This window comes from Lepus europaeus, chromosome 17 (assembly GCF_033115175.1).
Source record: "Lepus europaeus isolate LE1 chromosome 17, mLepTim1.pri, whole genome shotgun sequence".
NCBI lineage: Eukaryota > Metazoa > Chordata > Mammalia > Lagomorpha > Leporidae > Lepus > Lepus europaeus.
In genome coordinates, this window is record NC_084843.1 from 68,782,244 (window position 1) to 68,804,800 (window position 22,557).

The window sequence follows — 22,557 nt, forward strand, 5'->3', positions numbered from 1 at the left end:
ATTTTCTGAAGAAATAATGAGTAATGTTCTAAAATCATTCATGAATAGAAGATTGATACAAAGTGAAACATAAACCAAAGGATTTTTTTAAAAAAAAATATTTTATTTATTTATTTGAGAGGTAGAGTTACAGACAGAGAGAGGGAGAGACAGAGAGGAAGGTCTTTCACTCTCTGGTTCACTCCCCAAATGGTTGCAACAGCCAGAGCTGGGCTGATTCGAAGCCAGGAGCCAGAAGCTTCTCCTGGATCTCCCACGCAGCACTTGGGCCATCCTCTACTGCTTTCCCAGGCCTTCAGCAGAGAGCTGGATCAGAAGAGGAGCAGCAGGGACACCAATCAGCACCTGTTTGGGATGCCAGCGCTGCAGCCAGAGGCTTAGCCTACCATGCCACAGTGCTGGCCCCCAAAGTATTTTTATTTTATTTTGCTTTGTAAATGCTTAAGCTTTTAAGTTTGAGATAGCTTTAGATTTACAGAAATTATAAAGTTCAGAGAATCTCCATATACTTTTCACCTAGCTCCTCATAATGGTAACATCTCATGTCACCATGGCACACTGATGAAAACTAAGAAGCTGGGCCAGCGCCGTGGCTTAACAGGCTAATCCTCCGCCTTGCGGCGCCAGCACACCAGGTTCTAGTCCCGGTCGGGGCGCCGGATTCTATTCCGGTTGCCCCTCTTCCAGGCCAGCTTTCTGCTATGGCCTGGGAAGGCAGTGGAGACCAGGAGAAGCACCTGGCTCCTGGCTTCAGATCAGCGAGATGCGCCAGCTGCAGTGGCCATTGGAGGGTGAACCAACGGCAAAAAGGAAGACCTTTCTCTCTGTCTCTCTCTCACTATCCACTCTGCCTGTCAAAAAAAAAAAAAAAAAAAAAAAGAGAGAGAAAACTAAGAAGCTAACATGACCAATGGATTTTATTATAGCAAAGTACAATCAGTTCATTGATATGATCTCAGATTCCACAGCACAAGACGTTTGAAACCACAGCTTGTTTGAATTTTGGTACAGTGTCAAAGAATATCTGAAAAAGCTATCAATTCTTCTTTTCTTCTTTTTTTTCCAGCCACATATCTAAGTGAAGTCAAATTTTTTTTAATATAGTTCAACCAAAATTGCATATTGTAATAGAGTGAATGAAGGAGCAGATATGAGTGATCTATTTTCTATTAGGTCAGACATTGAATAGTTTGCCAAAATATAAAATAAGGACAGTCTTCTAATTATATATATATGGAAATTATATATGATATATCTAATTACACATATATGGAAATTATATATAATATATAGTATGTTATACATAAATAAGATATATAATATGTGATGTTATCTATTATAATATTCTATATAATTTCCATATATATATATAATTCCATCATCTCCCCGTGCTCTCATGTCCCTGGTAACTTCCTTTTTGTGCTTCCCATCTAAGTGAGACTGTGTATGGCATTCGTCTTTCTGTGTCCTCCAAGTTCATCCATGTTCTAAATGACAGGACTCCCTTCTTTGTAAAAGCTGCATGGAATTCCATGTCACATTTTCCTTATCCATTCGTCCGTGGATGGGTAGTGAGGTTGATTCCCTATCTTGGTTGTTACGTATAATGCTGCAATTAACATGGGAGTACAGACATCTCTTCAACATACTGGTGTCATTTCCTTTGTATGATGTACCCAGTAGTGAGATTGTTGGATTGGAGGATACTTCTATTTTTAATTTCAGAAGAAACTTCCATACTGTTTTACACAATGGCTGTTCTAATTTACATTCACCAACAGTGTGCCAGGGCTCCCTTTCCTCCGTGTCCTGGCCAGCACTGGTTGTCTTTTGTCTTTTTGATAATTGCTTTCATACCAGGTGTGAAGTGAACCCTCATTGTGGTTTTGATTTGCATTTTTCTGATATTAGTGACACTGAGTTTTTTTTTTTTTTTTAATATACCTGTTCGTCACTTGTAGAGTTTTTTTTTAATTTATTTGAAAGGCAGAGTTACAGAGAGAGAGAGAGATTTTCCATCTACTAGTTCACTCCCTAAAAGGCCACAATGGCCAGGGCTGTGACAGGTCGAAGCCAGGAGCTTGTTCCAGGTCTCCTATGTGAATGCAGGGGCCCAGGTGGCTTTACCTGCTATGCCATACACCAGCACTCACATGTAGAGAAATGTCTTTTCATAGCCTTCACCCATTTTTAAACTGTTCCCCCCACCCCGGCCTGCCTTTGAGTTGTTTCACTGAGTTCCTCACTCAAGCTGGATATTAACCCCTTATTAAATGCACAATTTGCAAATATTTTCTCCCATTTCATAGGTTGGCTCCTTTTTTTTTTTTTTTAATTTGACAGAGATAGAGAGAGGTCTTCCATCTACTGGTTCACTCCCCAAATGGCCACAATAGCTGGAGCTGCACCGATCCGAAGCCAGAAGCCAGGAGCTTCTTCCGGGTCTCCTACGTGGGTGCAGGGGCCCAAGGACTTGGACCATCTTCCACTGCTTTCCCAGGCACATTAGCAGAGAGCTGGATAGGAAGTGGAGCATCCGGGACTCAAACCGGTGCCCCCATGGGATGCCAATGCTGCAGGCTGGGGCTGTAACCAGCTGTGCCCCAGCACCAGCCCCTAGGTTGGCTCTTCACTCTGTTGATTGTTGCTTTGATGATGAAGAATCTTTTTTTTTTTTTTTTTTAGACAGGCAGAGTGGACAGTGAGAGAGAGACAGAGAGAAAGGTCTTCCTTTGCCTTTGGTTCACCTTCCAATGGCCGCCGCGGCCGGCGTACCGCGCGGATCCAAAGGCAGGAGCCAGGTGCTTCTCCTGGTCTCCCATGGGGTGCAGGGCCCAAGGACTTGGGCCATCCTCCTCTGCACTCCCTGGCCACAGCAGAGAGCTGGCCTGGAAGAGGGGCAACCGGGACAGAATCTGGAGCCCCGACCGGGACTAGAACCCGGTGTGCTGGCGCCGCAAGGCAGAGGATTAGCCTGTTGAGCCACGGCGCCAGCTGATGAAGAATCTTTTTAGTTTGATTTGATGTAACTCCACATGTCTGGTTTTGTTTGGTTGCTTGTGCTTTTGGGTTTATATATATATATATATATATATATATATATATATATAAAATCATTTCTCTGACTAATGTCTTGGTTCCGATTTACAAATCTTTTGTTTTAGAATATATTGTTATTTTTCATAGGAATGTTATACATGTTAAAACATAGTGAACTTACCATTATTTGGAATAAATAACTAAGAATGTATCAACTTGGGGCAGGCATTTGTCTTAGCAGTTAAGGTGTTGGTTACGATGCAGGCATCCCACATGGAAATATTCCAGTTGGATTCCTAGCCCTGGTTCCTAATTCCAGACCCGTGCTAATGAAGACCCTAATGAAGGTGATGCCTCAAGCAATTGGGTTCCTGCTACCTACATGAGTGATCTGGATTGAATTCCTGGCTCCTGGCTTGGCCCTCCAGCTGTTGTAGGCATTTGGGGATTAGAGCAGCAAAAATGAGAGCTCTCTGTCTATCCTTTTGTATCTCAAGGAAAATAAAAAAAGAAAATTTTTATCAACTTTAACTTCAAAAATGATAAATATTGATAGCCAGAGTCCACATAAATGAAGGCTCATTGAGACACTCAGTATTTTGAAGGTGTATAAAAGAATCTTGAATGCAAATTGTTGATTACTGCTGACCTCAGGAGTGCATTGTATGGAGTGAGTCATCTGGGCCCAGTCTGGTACTGTTTGTGCATCACCCTTGGGAGAGTTGAGAAGAATTGTCATTCAGATGATTTTTTCAGGGCTTGTTTCTGTTACAGAACTGCGGTGGAGAAAAATTGTTCTAGATCTTAAAATATTAGTAAATATAAAATGAGTTTTGCTTCAACTAGTAGTAAGCCCCCTGGAGAGGTTTGCTGTTACTATTGCTTTTATTCATGGTTGCAATTGTGGGGTAATTATGTGTGGTCAAATGTCTTCTGTCAATCAATTGATTTTTAATTATATTTATGGTGTTTTGGTGTTGAAATCTCAAACTTTAATCTGCATTCACATTTATCAACATTGTTTCTAACAGGTATTCTTTTTATGTCTTTTAAAAAAAGATTTATGTATTATGTGAAAGGCAAAGTGACAAGAGAAAGAGGGAGAGGCGGGGGGGGGGGAGAGAGAGAGAGAGAGAGAGAAATCTTCCATCTGCTGGTTCACTCCCTAAATGACTATGATGGCCATGGCTGGGCCAGGTCAGAGCCAGGAGCCAGGAACTCTATCCAGGTCTTCCCCATGGGACCAGGCACTTGGGCTATCCTCCAGTGCTTTCCCAGGCACATAAGCAGGGAGCTGGATGGGAAGCGGAGCTGCTGGGACTGGAACTGGCACTCTGATACAGGGTGCAGGCATTGCAAGCAGCCAGCTCTGTGTTTTTTCTTGTAAAAGAAGTTCTTTTTCCCCAGTCATAAGGGTAGAGCAGTGGGAATTTTTATGACTATTTTTCTCCATTGACTTCTGTTTTATTTTATTTTTTTAATTTGTTATGTGAAAGAGTTACAGAGAGAAAGGAAGAGACAGAGAGAGAAGGAGAGAGAGAGAGAGAGAGACAGAGAGCATAGAAAGGAGACAGATCTTTTATCTGCTGGTTCACTCCCCTGGCTGGTCACGATGGCCAGGGCTGGGCCAGGCTGAAACCAGGAGCCACAAGCTGCTTCCGGGTCTCTCATGTGGGTTCAGGGGTCCAAGCATGTGGACCATCTTCCACTGTTTCTTTTTCAGGCACGTTATCAGGGAGCTGGATCAGAGTTGGAGCAGCTGGGACTTAAACCGGTGTCCATATGGGATGCTGGTGTTACAGGTGGCAGGCCCTGGGTTCTGCTTCTGATTCCAGCCTTCTGGTAGTGCAAACCCTGGGAGGCAGCAGATGATGACTTGAGTACCTGGATTCCTGCTGCTGTGATGTGAGACCCAGGTGGAGTTCCTGTCTCCTGGCCTCAGTCCAGCTCAGCCCCATATGTTGCAGGTGTTTGGAGAGTGATCCAGCCAATAGAAGAACTCTGTCTATCTGTCTATCTGTCTGTCTCTATCTGTTTTTCAAATAAAATGAAAATAAATTAATAAAAATTTTAGAATTTTTGAATTTTTTGGGGGGTTATTTAGTTTTTCTCAGCGTTGCAAGATCAAAAGAATAGCACATGCTCAATGTTTAAGGAATAAAGATCTGTAATTATTCAATAAAATTTGTTGACTGTATTTTCGATTCTTCTACCTTAAAATCTTTTTGAATCACTCCTGAAATAGATATAGTAAACCACCCCCTGCTCCATGAGTATAGACTCGTATACATTTTCAGATTCTCCTTGTGTTGTTAAGAGTTTTTGTTTTATGCAGTTGGCTGTTATGTTTGTTGTATAAAGTTTATGGCGTTTTATCTTCTTTGTGGGTTGCATCTTTTATTATCCGTGGTACTCTTTAATGCCTTTGTCCTTGAGTTCTGCCTTGTCTGACATTGCCATTTCTGCTTCCCTTTTGCTTGCCTTTGCATGGTCTATGGCTTAGCTCTTTGTTTTTACTCCCTTTCCCCCCATTTTTTTTCCCTTTAATGCATGTTTTCTTTTTCATTTCTTTTTTAAAAATTTGATTTATTTGAAAGACAGAGTTACAGAGCGAGGCAGAGACAAAGAGAGGTCCTCCATCCGCTGGTTCACTCCCCAGATGGCCGCAATGGCCAGAGCTGCACTGATCTGAAGCTAGGAGCCAGGAGCTTCTTCTGGGTCTCCCACATGGGTGCAGGGGCCCAAGGACTTGGGCCATCTTCTACTGCTTTCCCAGGCCACAGCAGAGAGCTGGATCAGAAGAGGAGCAGCCAGGACTAAAACCGGCGCCTATATGCGATGCCGGTGCTCCAGGCCAGGACTCTAACCTGCTGTGCCACAGCGATGGCCCCTTTCATTTCTTTATTTTAAAGATTTATTTATTTATTTGAAAGGCAGAGTTACAGAGACAGAGAGAGAGAGGGAGAGATCTTCCATCCATCTACTGGTTCATTGTCCAAATAGCCACAATGGCTGGTGCTGGGCCAGGGCTGGGCTGGGCTGAAGCCAGGACCCTGGAACTCCATCTAGGTCCCCCATGTGTATGGCAGGGGCCCAAGCACCTGGGCCATGTTCCACTGCTTTCCTAAGCACATGAGCAGGAAGCTGGATTGGAAGTAAAGATGGTGTTGGTGGCTTAACCTGCTGTACCGCAATGCGGGCCTCCAAAATACATGTTTTCTTTGGATAACACATAGCTTTCTCTTGCCTTTTTTTTTAAATCACATATGACCATCTCAGATTTTTTTTTTGACAGGCAGAGTGGACAGTGAGAGAGAGAGAGACAGAGAGAAAGGTCTTCCTTTTTGCCATTGGTTCACCCTCCAATGGCCGCCGCGGCTGGCGCATCTCGCTGATCCGAAGCCAGGAGCCAGGTGCTTCTCCTGGTCTCCCATGCGGGTGCAGGGCCCAAGGACTTGGGCCATCCTCCACTGCACTCCCGGGCCATAGCAGAGAGCTGGCCTGGAAGAGGGGCAACCGGGATAGAATCCGGCGCCCCGACCGGGACTAGAACCTGGTGTGCCGGCTCCGCAAGGTGGAGGATTAGCCTGTTAAGCCACGGCGCCGGCCAAGTGCTTGATTTTTCTCGAAGGATAAAAATCTGGAGGTGTCTACAGAGGGTGGTGTTTTAAAAAAATAATCAATTAATTATTTGTGTGAAAGAAAGGGAGAGAGCAGGTGTCTGTCTGGCTCATTCCTCAAATGCTCACAACGTTTGGGGTTGGGCCAGGGCCTCCTAAGCTGGGATCTGGGGACTCAATCCAGGTCTCCCATGTGTGTGGCAGGAACCCAATTCTTTGAGCCATCACCACTGCCTTCCAACTTCTGCATTAGCAGGAAGCTGGAGTCAGGGACCAGAGCCTGGAGTCCAACCCAGGTCCCTTGACGTGGTAAGTGGGTGTCTTAACCAGTAGGATAAACGCCTGCCTAGTGGATGGTATTAATAAAGCTGCTCAACAAAATTATCAGGGACCCATCTCTTCTTTCTGCTACCCTATTCTTAGCTGTAAAAGTCTTCCGCAAACTCCAGGCATTGCCGCCTCATTTCCAGCACGAAGAAGGAGTTGGGTGAAAGAGCCAAGAGTGAGGAGGTTCTCTGATAAAGTCTTTACCTTTGGAGAAGAGAGTCCTTCACTAGGGCTTCTGCCTGCATCTGCTTTGTCGGGATTAGGGGCATCTGGCCACTCCTAGATTGGTCACTTGCCAGTGAGAATAGTATTACATGATGGATTTAGATAAGTTGCTATTTTTCCTATGAGGCTGGGGTAGAAACTCAACTTTCTTGAACGTGAGGGATCTCTGCTACTCCATGAACCATCTGAGAGTCCTCTGGTGAGAGAGAAAGGTGGGCTGTGTTGGATAGTGGGTAGGGGACAGACAGTGTCTGCTGATGTAGTTACACTTTTTTTGTGTGTTCTCTTTCCTTTCACTTATTTTTGAGGATTAGTAAATCTCTCTCTTTTTTTTTTTTTGACAGGCAGAGTGGATAGTGAGAGAGAGAGACAGAGAGAAAGGTCTTCCTTTTTGCCGTTGGTTCACCCTCCAATGGCCGCTGCGGCCAGCGCATCTCGCTGATCCGAAGCCAGGAGCCAGGTGCTTCTCCTGGTCTCCCATGCAGGTGCAGGGCCCAAGCACTTGGGCCATCCTCCACTGCCTTCCCGGGCCACAGCAGAGAGCTGGCCTGGAAGAGGGGCAACCAGGATAGAATCCGGCGCCCTGACCGGGACTAGAACCCTGTGTGCCAGTGCCGCAAGGCGGAGGATTAGCCTGTTAAGCCACAGCGCTGGCCGGTAAATCTCTTATAATTTACTTTTTCTACTATTAATTTGAGTTTTGTAAATATAGTGGTGATTGCTGTCCTGTTTCTAGAAGTCATAATTAATTCCATGTTTCTCTATTTTATACTGCTTTTTAACATCCTAAGAAATAGTGTGTATATATATATACACACACACACATACACACACAAACACATGTGAATTAATGCTTCCTTGTACAATAGGTTGATCCTGATATTTCAGTAGATTACTATGATGAAATTTCGTTTCTTGAATACTTCACACTTTGGCGTGGGTTGGGCTGCTTTTCTGTGTGGCTTGGTTTGAAGCGAAGGCTGGTGGATCTGGCTACTTTTTTTTTTTCTTGAAATTCCAGCTTTGAGTCATTTGTTTTGAGCTGCCTGTACCAGAGAGAGCAAGTGCAAAAGGCATACCGACTGCTGTAACCTCAGTATGAAAGTGGCACAAATCACATCACTTTCCCTGACATTTCAAAGACAAGAATGCCGTTCATACGGTCCCATGGAACTGAAGGGAAGCTGAGGATTGTAGACATCCGTGGGAAGAGGAAATGGGTGGTGGACCTAGCATTGCCACTGTCACCGCACATTTCATTCTCTGAATAAAATACACTTTCAGTCTCCTTAGTGGGAGTGCCTTCAGGCCCCATCCAGGCACTGCATTCAGCTCACTCACAGTCTCCCAGGCTCTGCACTGGTCTGATGTGTGGAAACCGTATCATCCCAAGCCTGTCACCTCTAAGACACTCTCCTTAGATCAGTGTCTTTAAATATGCCTCCTGCTCATCAGAGTTGGGTGCCCAAGGGTTTTTTATGTCTTGAATAATCAAAGGCTTTTTAGTCCAACTCGGAAACTTAGGAGGCTTCTGATCTGCTGGCTTCCAGTTCCCGGTAGCGTCATCTAAAATTCTCCTCTGGATAACATTTCTCAAATGGACTTCTTTGCCTCTCAACCCTCGTGTCTCTCCCTTTCATCCAAGGGCCATGTGCCTTGAGGCTGTGAGAGTTGGCAGTCTCTTTTAAAATCTATTTTTAACAGATCCATCAAAATTGTGCATATTTGGAGATTAGACGTTGCACTCTTAAGGTGCTTGTGTTTTTCTGTTTCCTCTGAGAGGCAGAGGTTGGGATGGGATTTATCAGATGCGTTAGTCAAGTTTTCATTACTACAGTGAAATAGCAGAGGCAACTACCTTTATAAAGAGAGATGGTTTATTTAGCTCAGTTTTGGAGGTTTAAGTCCAAGACTGGGTGGCCCCATGGGTTTGGTGTCTGGTGATGGTGTTCTCGCTGGCAGAGTCCCAGGGTGGCACAGATCATCACATAGCAAGAGCCAGGGAGCCCATGTCTATCTCTCTGTCCTTATTAAAGTTGGCAGGGCTCAGTCTTGGGGGTTCCACCCTAGTGATCTAATCCAATCCAGTGACTCCTCAAAGGCCCGGACACTAAACATCATAATTTGACTGAGTTTCCACCTCTTCAGAACCATTTAACATAAGACTTTGGGGACCAGAATCCTGAGTTCTGGGTGGGGGGCACAATATTGAAACTAGAGCACCACACAAGGGTGTCATTAAGGGAAATGCCTATGAGGAGAGGGGAAGAGCCGGGGGCTGGAGGCGGCTGGAGAGCCATGACGTTGCGATGCCGGCTGGCCCTGTGTGAAGGAGAGGGGGAAGGCAGCAGGATGGAGGTGTCCTAGGCAGCAAGGCCATCCAAGGGATGCAGTCCTGCAGCAAAGAGTCAGTGTCTCCCAGGAATGAGCCTGCCATACGCAGTCAAAGGCTGGGAGCAGCCCCTGGGAAGCATGGCCTTGGGCACGCGGATCCCAGGGGCCGGAGTGCCCCGTCAGTTTTGCTGTCTGTGGTTGGAGGTCTGTGGGCACTTCCTCATGACCACCACTGCTATTCCGTTTAGAAGTTTTACTGGAGGGTGGGGTGGGGGCATTGTGGCCCGGAGGGTTAAGCCTTTGCTTGTAATGCTGGCATCCCATGTAAGAGCGCTGGTTTTGAGTCCTGGTTGCTCTGCTTCCAATCCGGCTCCCTGATAATGTGTTTGGGAAAGCAGCAGATAATGGCCCAAGTGCTTGGGCCCCTGTCACCCACATGGGACATTTGGGTGGAGTTCCAGGCTCCTGACTTCGGCTTGGACCAGCCCTGGCTCTCGTGAACCGGGGGAGTGAAACAATGGATAGAGGATCTTTCTCTTTCTGTCTCTCTTGCTCGCTCGCTGTCTCTCTGTTATTCTGCCTTTTAAATAAATATATTTGAAGTTTTATTTGGTTCATTCATGTAAAACCTTTAAAAATCCCATCTCTTGCAATTTGGGCCCTAGAAGAAGCAGAAAGGATTTTTCCAAACTCTCTAAACTCCAAATTTTTGTTCTCAGTTCTCTTTCACTCTACTCGGCAAGAGTTCAATTCTTTTTTTTTTTTTTTTTTTGTGGGACAGGCAGAGTGGATAGTGAGAGAGAGAGACAGAGAGAAAGGTCTTCCTTTTTGCCGTTGGTTCACCCTCCAATGGCCACTGCAGCCGGCGCACCACACTGATCTGAAGCCAGGAGCCAGGTGCTTCTCCTGGTCTCCCATGCGGGTGCAGGGCTCAAGCACTTGGGCCATCCTCCACTGTACTCCCTGGCCACAGCAGAGAGCTGGCCTGGAAGAGGGGCAACCGGGACAGAATCCGGTGCCCCGACCGGGACTAGAACCTGGTGTGCCGGTGCCGCAAGGCGGAGGATTAGCCTGTGGAGCCACGGCGCCGAGAGTTCAATTCTTTACATTCTTTACTTGAAAAAAATTTTGTTTTATTTATTTGGAAGGCATAGAGACAGACAGACAGACAGACACACCCACACACACACACACACACTGGCATCCACTGGTTCACTCCCCAGCAATGGAGGAGACAAAGCCAGGAGCCAGGAACTCAATTCACCTCACCTGAGCCATCATCTGCTGCCTCCCAGGGTCCACACTGGCAGAAAGCTGGAGTCGGGAGCTCAAGCTGAGGATTGAACCCTGGCATTCCTCCATGGGATGTAGGCATCTTAACCAGTGTTTTAACTGCAAGGCCAAATGCCTGTTGCAAATTCTTTCTTGAATTCATTTCTTTCCAAACACAGCCACTAGCAACTAACATACACTCCTAACACTTTATTTCTTTTCTTTCTTTTTTTTTTTTTTTTTTGACAGGCAGAGTGGACAGTGAGAGAGAGAGAGAGAGAGAAAGGTCTTCCTTTTTGCTGTTGGTTCATCCTCCAATGGCCGCTGCGGCCGGCACATCTCGCTGATCCGAAGCCAGGAGCTTCTCCTGGTCTCCCATGCGGGTGCAGGGCCCAAGCACTTGGGCCATCCTCCACTGCACTCCCTGGCCATAGCAAGAGCTGGCCTGGAAGAGGGGCAACCGGGATAGAATCCGGCGCCCTGACCGGTACTAGAACCCGGTGTGCCAGTGCCGCAAGGCGGAGGATTAGCCTGTTAAGCCACGGCGTCGGCCCTAACACTTTATTTCTGACCGGTTTCCTTAGGATGCTAAGTTCAGAAGGCAGGGGTCTGCCTTGTAAAGCCATAGAGTCTGACCCAGTGTTTTGCTCCCGTGTGACTCGGACCTCCTGCTCTTTAGTCTCCTAAACATCACTCACTCAGATGCTAAGGTGAGCACACGTGGTTCATGTTTCTGCTTTAGCAGCTCCTTATTTGCAGACAGATCTCCACTTCTATCATCGTAATCAATGGAATCTGTGGCCACGGGCAAACTGAGGAATCTCAGCGGCCGCGTGTGACACAGGTTTATTCCTTGCTCATGTTTCAGGCTAATGTAGGTCACCGGGCCTCAGGGCCTCGGACTTCCTTCAGAGAGTACTGCCTGTTGCTGTCTCTGCTGGGAATCTCAGGAGAGCTGGGCCTCAGCCGGCTGCTCCAGGAGCCTGGCTTGGCTCTCGTGTTGCTCCTTAGAGGGAGGGGAAGGGCGAGGGGGTCACGGTCCTGGTCTCTGCCAGTGTCCCTCTGGAGTCCTGTTGATGGACGGGTGGCATTGTGTAAGGGGTGTGATGGTTGTGTGCCATCAGCCAGCTTAGGTCATTCCTTGCAAAGGGAAATCAAACCTGCTGCTCCTTCCTTCTTTGTTCCTCTTCCTGTCGCGAGGCAGCCAGCGGCAAGCACATCCAGTGGCTCCTGGGCGCTGATGGCGAGGTCTGGGTCTGGATCATGGGAGAAGGCCCCGGCGACAAGCCCTATGAAGACATCTCTGAGGAGCTGATTGCCGAGAGGGCGAGGCTGCAGGCCCAGAGGGAGGCTGAGGAGCTCTGGTGAGGGTGCTCAGGACTGCGGGCTGGCTCCCCACTGAGGACGTTTGGTCATGGGTGGGAGGGAGGTGGCACCAGTCAGCTGGCTGTTTGAGCTCCGTTGACATCAGCTGATCAAAGCATTAGAGTCTTGAGTCAGATAAACTGTGTGTGTTCAAATCCTGGCTCCAACAGTTAGTAGTTAACTGACCTGTGGCCTCGGTGTTCACATCTATGGAGTGGGCATAACCCTTTCCATAAGAATGCAGGTTGGAGACACCGAGACAATATGCATGACATGCTTTTGCTTTTGTTCTCACTAGCAGAGAACAACAGTTGAGAGTCCTTCTGGTCATCAGCTTTTTCTTCTTTGTGTTACCTACATTTTTCATGCAAAGTGGACAATTGAGTCCTTGGTGACATTTGGAGTCAGACTTCTTTCATAAAGAACTTAAGAAATTTTTGTCCAAATTTGGAAGTCTATGTGAGGTTGACTTGAATATCACCTACCAATTTGTGATGACAGTGCTTTCTTTGTAAAATTGTAAAAACAAACAGTCCTGAAAGCCATAAGACAGCCTGCACCTACCTCCTGAGCCAGCCATGGTGAGCATTTAGGTGATACGTGCTCCACTCACCGTTTGACATATTGATTAAAATAGACTCACATAATAGTTCCATTTAAGAGAACGATATAGCATTCTATTGCATGAGAAGCCCAATTTGCTGACCCTGTTGATGGATATTTGAGTTGTTTATCAGCTCTGTACTATAAAAATCCTCAGATGAATATCTTTTACACACAAGAAGTTTTTGAAGAGTTCGTGGAACTATGAGTGATTTCCATTTTTTTGCATCAAAATTATTTTTTATTCCATTTCTCCTCAAATTTGTTAAAAATATTTTATTTAGGGACTGGTGTTGTGGCATAGCAGGTAAGGCTGCCACCTGCATCCCATATGGGCTCCAGTTTGAGTCCATAAGCTTCTCCACTTCTGGTCCAGCTTCCTACTGGTTGCCTGGGAAGGCAGTGGAGGACAGCTTAAGTGCTTGGGAGGAGGCTCCAGGCTCCTGGCTTTTTTAAAAAATAGTTTATTTATTTATTAGAAAGTCAGAGTTAGAGAGAAAAAGAGGGAGAAGTAGGGAGAGAGAGATATTCCATCCACTAGCCCACTTCCCAGGTGGCTTCAATAGCCAGGATTGGGCCAGGCCTAGGTCAGGAGCCAGGATCTTCATCTGGGTCTCCCACATGGGTGGCAGAGGCCCAGACATTTGGGCCATCTTCCACTGCTTTTCCCAGGCTATTAGCAGGGAGCAGCCAGAACACAAACTGGTATCCAGGTGGGATGCTGGCATGGCTGGTGGCAACTTCACCCACTATGCCACAATGCTGGCCCTCTACACACTTTTTGAAGTATCATCATAGTCCTTTGTACACTTGTGTGAAAAATGGGTTTTCTGAGTCTTTTCCTGGCTTCTGGAATGGCTCTGTGGATTTATACTCTTGCACGTGACAGCGCCTGTCTCTCCCTACCTGTACTACTACTGAGTTTTGTTGAACTTAGATATTTGCCATGCTGATAGACCCAGGAGAGATTCTCATTGTCGCTAGCAGAACTCTCATTGTTGTGTGGTCCTCATCCTTACTGGTGCTTTCCTGGAAGGAGACAGAAGGAGGCAGAGATCACCAAGAAGTTCCGGGATGCTCTGGCCAATGAGAAAGCCCGGATCCTGGCGGAGAAGTGGAAAGTGGAGATGGAAGACCGCAAGGCTGCCAAAGTCCTGGAGGAGCGCATCCACGAGGAGTTCAAGGTGGGCCAGGGGGACACAGCCGTGGGAGGCCACGGGGGCTGCTCCCTGATTTGGCCCCGTCCCTGGCCATTACACGGCACTGGGTGTTTTATGAGAACGGAAATCTGGCCTGTCTGAGCAGAAGGGAGCTTAACACACCATGTGGGCCAGTCCACCTCTTGTACTGATGAGGAAGACTTGCCAGGGCCACACGTACTCATGGCCGGGGACAGCGTCAGGGTGAGAATTCATGCCTTCTTTTTTTTTTTATTTATTTTTTTATTTTTATTTTTTTGACAGGCAAAGTGGACAGTGAGAAAGAGACAGAGAGAAAGGTCTTCCTTTTGCCGTTGGTTCACCCTCCAATGGCCGCCGCGGTAGGCGCGCTGCGGCCGGCGCACCACGCTGATCCGATGGCAGGAGCCAGGTGCTTTTCCTGGTCTCCCATGGGGTGCAGGGCCCAAGTACCCCACACTAAGGATCCTGAGACGAAGCCTGGGAAGAGCTGGGTACCTGCTCAGACCAGCCTGTGACCCAGTTCCAGCTCTGCTGCCTGCTGCTGTGTGACCTTGGGAAATTTCTGAGCTTCTCTGAGCCTCTACTTTCTTGTTTATAATAATACTTTGCTCGAGTTTTTTTTTTTTTTTTTTTTTTTTTTTTTTTTTTTTTTTTTAATGAGAATTCGAAGATGATGTATGGACATTTTCTGGCTTAGGATAGGGAGTTAGTGTGTCTGCATATCTGTGCTTGGAAAGTTGGTTATTGGGAAGGTAGCGTTCTTGTCTGCTGGTAGGAAGCTTAGGTTGCCTGAGAAAACATTTTTTTTTCCCTTGGTCTTCCATGTTGAGTTTTTTTTTTTTTTTTTTCCTATAGCTGTAATTAATTTTGGGGAGAGGGGATGAGAAACAAAGAAAATACAGATAATCAGAAAGAAGAAAACAACAATGCTGAACCCCAACAGTGTATTGTTTGTGAACAAAAGACAAACACAGCTGGACAATAAAGTGGTGAGAACAGATGTTGAGTAACTGCTGACCTTAGGGGAATGAGTGGAATTCCATTTGGATTCGTGCAGTGGTGAGGTAGGGGAAGAGCAGGGTCTCAGCAGAGCCGGGAAATGAAAAGTCACCGAGGGTGGCTCAGCGTCAGTGTGAGTGGGCAGCGTGGAAGTTCAGATTGTCCCCCCCCACGGCGGAGACAGAGGCCCTGTCCCTCGTGATGGTGCCACTTCAGGTCACTGGGAGAGACACCCCTGGGTTGTGAGGGACACATTCACGATTGTCAATTCTTTCCAGCGACTGCTCCACCAAGGCAGCTGGGGGCCTATCCACAGGTGCTGGTGAGAACCCAACAGTGAGTTTTCCTGGCTGCGCTGAACTTCTCAGGCAGGCATTTTAATTGGAGCCTTGGCCATCCTAGGCACGCGACTTCCACTGCTGGAAGCTGGGAGACAGTTTGGTCAAGTCTCTTAGCACAGGTGTTTGTCTTTGCTGGGAGTTCTGCGGTTGTCAGTATATTTATAGCATTTACCCATTTAAAAATTTTTAAGAACTTTTGGGGCTGGCGCTGTGGCATAGCTGGTAAAGCCGCCTTCTGCAGTGCTGGCATCCCATAGGGGCGCCAGTTTAAGTCCTGGCTGCTGTACTTCTGATCCAGCACTTGGCTATGGCCTGAGAAAGCACTGGAAGACTTGGGCCCCTGCACCAGCGTGGGAAACGTGTAAGAAGCTCCTGGTTCCTGGCTTCAGATTGGCACAGCTCTGGCTGATGCAGCCAATTGTGGAGTGAACCAGCGGATGGAAGACTTCTCTCTCTCTTTGACTCTCCTTTTCTCTGTAACTCTTTCAAATAAATAAATAAATCTTAAAAAAAAAAAAAAAGAACTTTTCCACTAACGTGATTAGATTGTGAGGACATTAGCCTTTTTTTTTTTTTTAAACTTTTATTTAATGAATATAAATTTCCAGTGTACAGCTTATGGATTACAATGGCTTCCCCCCCCCCCCATAACTTCCCTCCCACCCGCAACCCTCCCCCCTCCCGCTCCCTCTCCCCTTCCATTTGCATCAAGATTCATTTTCAATTCTCTTTATATACAGAAGATCAATTTAGTATAAAGATTTCAACAGTTTGCACCCACATAGAAACACAAAGTGAAACATACTGTTTGAGTACTAGTTATAGCATTAAATCAAAATGTACAGCACATTAAGGACAGAGATCCCACATGAGGAGCAAGTGCACAGTGGCTCCTGTTGTTGACCCAACAAATTGACACTCTAGTTTATGGCGCCAGTAACCATCTTAGGCTGTCGTCATGAGTTGCCAAGGCTATGGAAGCCTTCCAAGTTTTCCGACTCTGATCATATTTAGACAAGGTCATAAAAGACAGAGTGAGGATAGTAACCAATGATCCTAAGAGTGGCATTTACCAGGTTTGAACAATTATACAGCATTAAGTGGGGAAGAGGACCATCAGTACACACATGTTGGGAGTAGAGCCATTGGTGGTAGAGTAGAGGTTATGATTACAAAGGAATGAGGCCCAAGTGCACTAGACAGGGCCTAGAACAAAGGACAGAGTCATTATTAGAGGAGCTAAGAAAGGTGCTGTCTAAGCTACAATTAAGTTTTCTGATTGAGAGGCAAATAGAACCTGACAGAAGCGGCTTGATAATAATCTGGTGGGCTTTAGGCCTTGTAAATTCAGAGGCCCAGACCTATCTATCTCTTCACATGGGGTATATCCTAAGGGAGGTGTGAACCTCCTAAGGGAAGGCACTCTGTTGACTTTCATTACTTGGCTGGCCTGGGAGGAGAGCTGGCCAGGTAAAGGCAGGTGGCATCTCTAACAAGAAATTTACAGTTCTGCCTGCAATGTTGCTGACCCTACTTGACCATCCCCTCAGCTGCAGTGGTCACTTTGGAAGTTGGGCTGAGTGAAGGGCTTTTCAGCTTAGAGCCAATAAGATCTGTGGCTCTGACCTGGGCATCCTTCGACTCCAGGGCAGGTCCATTTCCAGTGATCCAACTCTTGGCAGAGCTGCCAGGGCTCTTCACAAGCTGACTTCTGCTGAAGCCCAGGCTTACCACATTGAAAGCCACTGCAGTGGACTGGCCTGTTGGGTCTCCTTGAGGGCAGATCACTGTACAGATCAGCCATTAATAGGCCTGCCACCCATTGCTTCTGATGCCGAGCTTTCCTTTCCTCCTGGTTTGTGTTAAAGCAGACCAGAGGATGCAAGTCAAGGGAGTGCCCGTTTCCCATCTCTAATCTTCGGTGGCCTGAACTACAAGTCTATAGTCACAGGCATGTTCTGTAGTAGTTTTTCTAAGGTAGACAATGCCCATGAGGAAAATTATATTCTCACTTTAAAACTTTCTTTCCCTTTGGTCTGAAAGGGAGGTTTTTTCTACTTACTGTATACTTCGCTGATGGCGAAGTGAATCTAGCTATGAGATTATTATTTGAGTTCTTATTTTGGCTATGCTATTACAGAAAAATGTTAGCCATCTCTTTTATAAGGTCTAAAGATTAAATTGTGCATCCTACAGATTCCTTCATAATAGAATTCGTTTCCTAGCTTGAAGAGAATAGAGAAATGAAAGAACAAGTTGGGCTTAGAATAGAGAAATGAGGGAGCAAGTCCTAGATCGCTTGCTGACAATAGCAATATCACATGAATACTTAGCAAACCGTTTCAACCATTAGATAACAACTTAAGAAAACATTTACCAGAAGGTCCAATGCCTTCTATAAATTTTAAGAATCATGTATTTGAAAACACCTCTTAAATATCTAACATGGTGTAGTTTGTTTAGCCAGTAAATTTAAGCACAACCATCTAAAATGTTTTTAGTTTCTTTCTACCAACAAGTCTAAAACATATGATACACAGATTCAGGTCCCACAAATTAAAATGTATCTTTGATTGATTTTAGCAGCTTAAATTTATGGACAATCTTATCTATAAGCCATTTAAAATAAAACTCTTAATAAAATTTCCCCATGTGGACATACAATATGTACACACATATAATATAGCATAATAGACCAATATAGCAATTTTAATAATAGCTTTTAAAATCTTTAACTCTTTTTGTAGATTGCCAATTGATTTGAATTGCTTTTTCTTTTTAGTAACCTCAGTTAACCATACTTTCTCTCAGTTGGTACTGTTAATACATTATTGGCTTCATCTGTTTATAGAGCCATCCCAAAGTACTGAATACAATAAAAGTGGCTGGAAAAAGTCCATAGGAACCTATAGGAGGACAGCTAAACACAGAACCAACAATGCTTTAGTTTTATGAGCAGCAGATCATATATAACTGTGGATGACAAAAGACTTTAAGTCGCCATGTTTAAAATTATAAACTCATCAACCAACAAGAGGCACTTGCTTACTTCACAGTATTTTTGAAAGCACCTGTAGGATTTTACAAGTATTTAACCCTTTAGGCCTCTGGGGCTTTCTCATTAAGATAACTATCATGTCTAGTAACACAAGATCATTAGACTTTTTAATTCTCAAACATTTGTATTAATAGCATTTTCCATTATAGAAACTTAAAGTCTGGTACCACATCACATCTTGACAGTACTTCTAATATACTCCAAATAGACTGATTAGTTGGTGTCTCTATAAGATGAGAGACATAGGTCCTTCGGTTTTTTCAGTTGGGCCCAAACTGGAAAAACCAAAGTCCAGGATTTACTGGAAATTTTAGAGACCAGATTGTTTGAAACTTTGATTTTTTGAATGCCTGTCAAGAATGCCAAGAAGGCTCAAAATCCAAAATATCTGGTTGAAATAAGATTTCTTAAAATCATGACATAACATAGACCAAATTTGATCATTGTTACAAGGTGATTATTCAAATTTTTGAAAAAAGCACGTATTTAAATAACCCATAGCTCTTAATAAAAATTCAGCTGTTTTTGAACAATTAGAATTTAACAGAGATCAAGAGAACATAATAGATTACTTTAACACATTGCTTTAACAGAGCATCAGAGTTTAATTCTATGTCAAAGAGAAATTGAGCTTCCTGTGATCTTTTGCTGTGAGGTTTCCTTCCTTTACCTTCTTTCATATTGGTGACCATGTTTCTGTGTTTCTGTGTGTAAGACATCTTTAAGCATCTTTTGCAGGGCAGGATGAGTGGCAACAAATTCTTTCAGTTTCTGTTTGCTATGAAAAGTCTTAATTTCACCTTCATTCACAAATGAGAGCTTTGCAGGATATAGTATTCTGGGCTGGCAGTTTTTCTCTCTTAGTACCTGGGCTATGTCTCGCCATTCCCTTCTAGCTTGTAGGGTTTCTGATGAGAAGTCTGCTGTGAGTCTAATTGGAGATCCTCTAAGAGTGATCTGACGTTTCTCTCTTGCACCTTTTAGGATCTTTTCTTTATGTTTCACTGTGGTGAGTTTGATTACAACATGTCGTGGTGAGGATCTCTTTTGGTCATGTTTATTAGGGGTTCTATAAGCTTCCTGTACTAAGATGCCTCTGTCCTTCTCCAAACCTGGGAAATTTTCTGCTAGTATCTCACTGAAAATGCCTTCTAATCCTTTCTCCTTCTCCATGCCTTCAGGAACTCCTAGAACCCGAATGTTGGGTTTTTTAATAGTATCCTGTAGATTCCCGACAATATTTTTTAGATTTCTAATTTCTTCTTCTTTTCTTTGGTTTGCCTGTTTCCTTTCCTGTTCTCTGTCTTCTAAGTCTGATATTCTCCCTTCTGCTTCGCCCATTCTGTTTTTAAGGCTCTCTAATGTGTTTGTCATTTGATCTATTGAACTCTTCATTTCATTATGATTTCTAGTCACTATCAGAGTTTCTTGTTCCAGTAGTTGTTTCATTTCATTTTGATTCCTCCTTAATATTTCACTTTCAAGAGAGAGATTTTCTATCTTGTCCATGAAGGATTTCTGTAGTTCAAGAATTTGTTTTTGAGAACTTCTTAATGTTCTTATCAATTTTTTGAGATCCGCTTCTTGGATTTCTTGGATCTCATCATCTTCATAATCTTGAATTGGGGTGTCTTTTTCATTTGGGGGCGTCATAGTTTCTTCCTTGTTCTTGTTAGCTTGGTTTTTGCGTTTGTTGTTTGGCATGTTGGAGATATTTGGTTTCTTCACTGTGGTGTTTTTTCTTGTTACACTATGGCTCTATATTAAGTGGACTGTCTGCTTTCGGTGGAGCCTTAGAGGCTTGAGATGAGTGTGGACTGAGAGCTGTGTTTGGTTCCTCAGGGTTGAGGGTGTGTCAAGGATGACACTCCCAGGTTAGGTGTGGTAAATCTCTCTTTCTTTTTTTGATTTAAAAGGGAAGTAATTCCGCACAGCTGAACGTAATTGGAGGTAGTTAGCAGGCAAATGATATACCCATAGGAGCCAGAGATCGGAAGCTCTTTCTCGAGGGCCACACAGGGAATCTCTTTTGCCCTCAGTGTGGGCTCCAATTCTCCTGCAGTCTCCCACTGGGTTGCCAAGTTAGATGCTAATCTCCTGTTATTTCACCCCTCCCCACAGAGTCAGGTTTTTCTGCTAGGCTCAGGGCCGGTGCAGACCTGAGGTCGCCCTGCTTATGACGTATGTCCAAAATGGCGCCTGCTCTGTCTTGCTCGCCTTTGAGAGGTGAGCGGAGAGAGAGAAACTTGTGTCCGTATCAGTCACTTTTTTTATTTTTTTTTCTCTCTCTTCTAGTTAGCCTGGTGAACTTTTCCCCACGGAGTTTCAAGCCTCGTTCCCTCTAGCCTCCTCTTTCCGCTTGCCTGCTGGTATCTCGGGCTATGGAGGTTCGGCTCACCTCGCGTTCCAGCGCTGGTGCGTTGAGTCTGCCGCTGGTGTCCCGAACTTGGGCTCCCACGCTCTCCACGCAGGTCCACTGTGAATCACTAGTTCCGGAAGAGTTTCCTCTGCTGTTTCATCCGCTACTCTTCCTTGACCCTGCAGTATCTCCACTTATATTGAACTTTCTCTCCCCCCGGACTAAGTGTGCTTCCTGCCTATTCCGCCATCTTGCCCGGACATTAGCCTTTTAAAGTTTCCTATGTTGGAAATATTTTCTCAGTGTTTTGATTTTGTTAATGGTATTTTCAAATAAATAAAAATTTTAGTAGTCAAATCTATTGATCCTTTTCTTTATTACTAGCTCCCTTTTTTAAAAAAATATTTATTTATTTATTTGAAAGGTAGAGTTACAGAGAGTCAGAGTCAGAGAGAGAGAGAGAGAGAGAGAGAGAAAGGTCTACCATTCACTGGTTCACTCCCAGGTGGCCGGTATGGCTGGAATTGTGTCAATTTGAAGCCAGGAGCCAGGAGCTTCTTCTGGATCTCTCATGTGGATGCAGGGGCCCAAGGACTTGGGCCATCTTCTACTGCTTTTCCAGGCTATATCAGGGAGCTAGATTGGAAGTGGAGCAGCCAGGTCTGGAACAGGTGCCACATGGGATGCCGGCACTGCAGGTGGTGACTTTACTGGCTATGCCACAGCACCAGCCACTATTACTTGTTTCACACTTAGAAAGCTCTGCATGAAATGGAAGAGAGAGGCTGGTAGACTCCAAACATAAAGAATTACATTTACAGAAATGTAAAGGCTGACTGCCAGATTTGGTCAGTTATACAAGTGTTGAAAAATCGCATAATATATTGTAAAAATGTGCAAGTATTACAGGTCTATCAAAAATTTTGAAAAAGGGGGTGAGCATTTTGGTTAAGATGCCTGTGTCTCACAACAGAGTATCTGGGTTTTAATCCTAACTCCAACTCCTGACTCCAGCTTCTTGCTAATGCAGATCTAGGGAGGAGGTGGTGATGGCTCAAGTAATTGGGTTCCTGCCACCCATGTGGGAGACCTGGATTGCGTTCCTGCATCCTGGCTTTGGTCTGGATGTTGTAGGCATTTAGAAGGGAGCTCTCTGTGTCTCTCTGCACCTCCAAAAAGTTATGAAAGATCCTAGTCACCACAAACTTATAAAAATATGAATCTACATTGTTTTATATATCTTTCATGATTTTATTTCTTTTTTTTCCCCCAAATATTTTATTTATTTATTTGAGAGGTAGAGTTACAGACAGTGAGAGGGAGAGACAGAGAGAGAGAGGTATCTCATCCACTGGTTCATGCCCCAAATGGCCACAACGGCCAGAGCTGGGCTGATCTGAAGCCAGGATCTAGGAGCTTCTTCCAGGTCTCCCATGCAGGTGCAGGGGCCCAAGTACTTGAGCTGTCTTCCAGTGCTTTCCCAGGCCATAGCAGAGGGCTGGATTGGAAGAGGAGCAGCCAGGACTCAAACCGGTGCCCATATAGGATGCCGGCACTGCAGGCAGAGGATTAACCTGCGCCACAGCGCCGGCCCCAGCGATTTTATTTCTTACATTTAATTTTCCTTCACCTTGGAGAGTGGCATGTTATAGCACTCTAGCTTTCTTTTTCCCAGTTGCATCTAATACCCAATATTATTTATTATGTTATTTCACCTTTCCCTTCTCATTGCCTTGATTGAAGGCTTACTTTTTATTTACTTCTGAATCTCTTTGTAGATTTTTCTTCTCAGACTTATTATTCCTGAGCCAGACTTAATTGTTTAATTATTGTA

At 44.9% G+C, this 22,557-nt stretch overlaps 1 protein-coding gene across 3 annotated transcripts in view; it reads left to right on the forward strand.

Moving 5' to 3' along the window:
- Positions 1-22,557, forward strand: part of SH2D4B (SH2 domain containing 4B) — a 111,489-nt gene that overhangs the window by 19,226 nt on the left and 69,706 nt on the right. For all 3 annotated transcript variants that reach the window (XM_062214249.1, XM_062214250.1, XM_062214248.1), the window contains 2 exons: positions 12,022-12,181; positions 13,822-13,969. In XM_062214249.1, the coding sequence (XP_062070233.1) occupies positions 12,022-12,181; positions 13,822-13,969 (308 nt within the window). The remainder of the gene's footprint in view (positions 1-12,021; positions 12,182-13,821; positions 13,970-22,557) is intronic.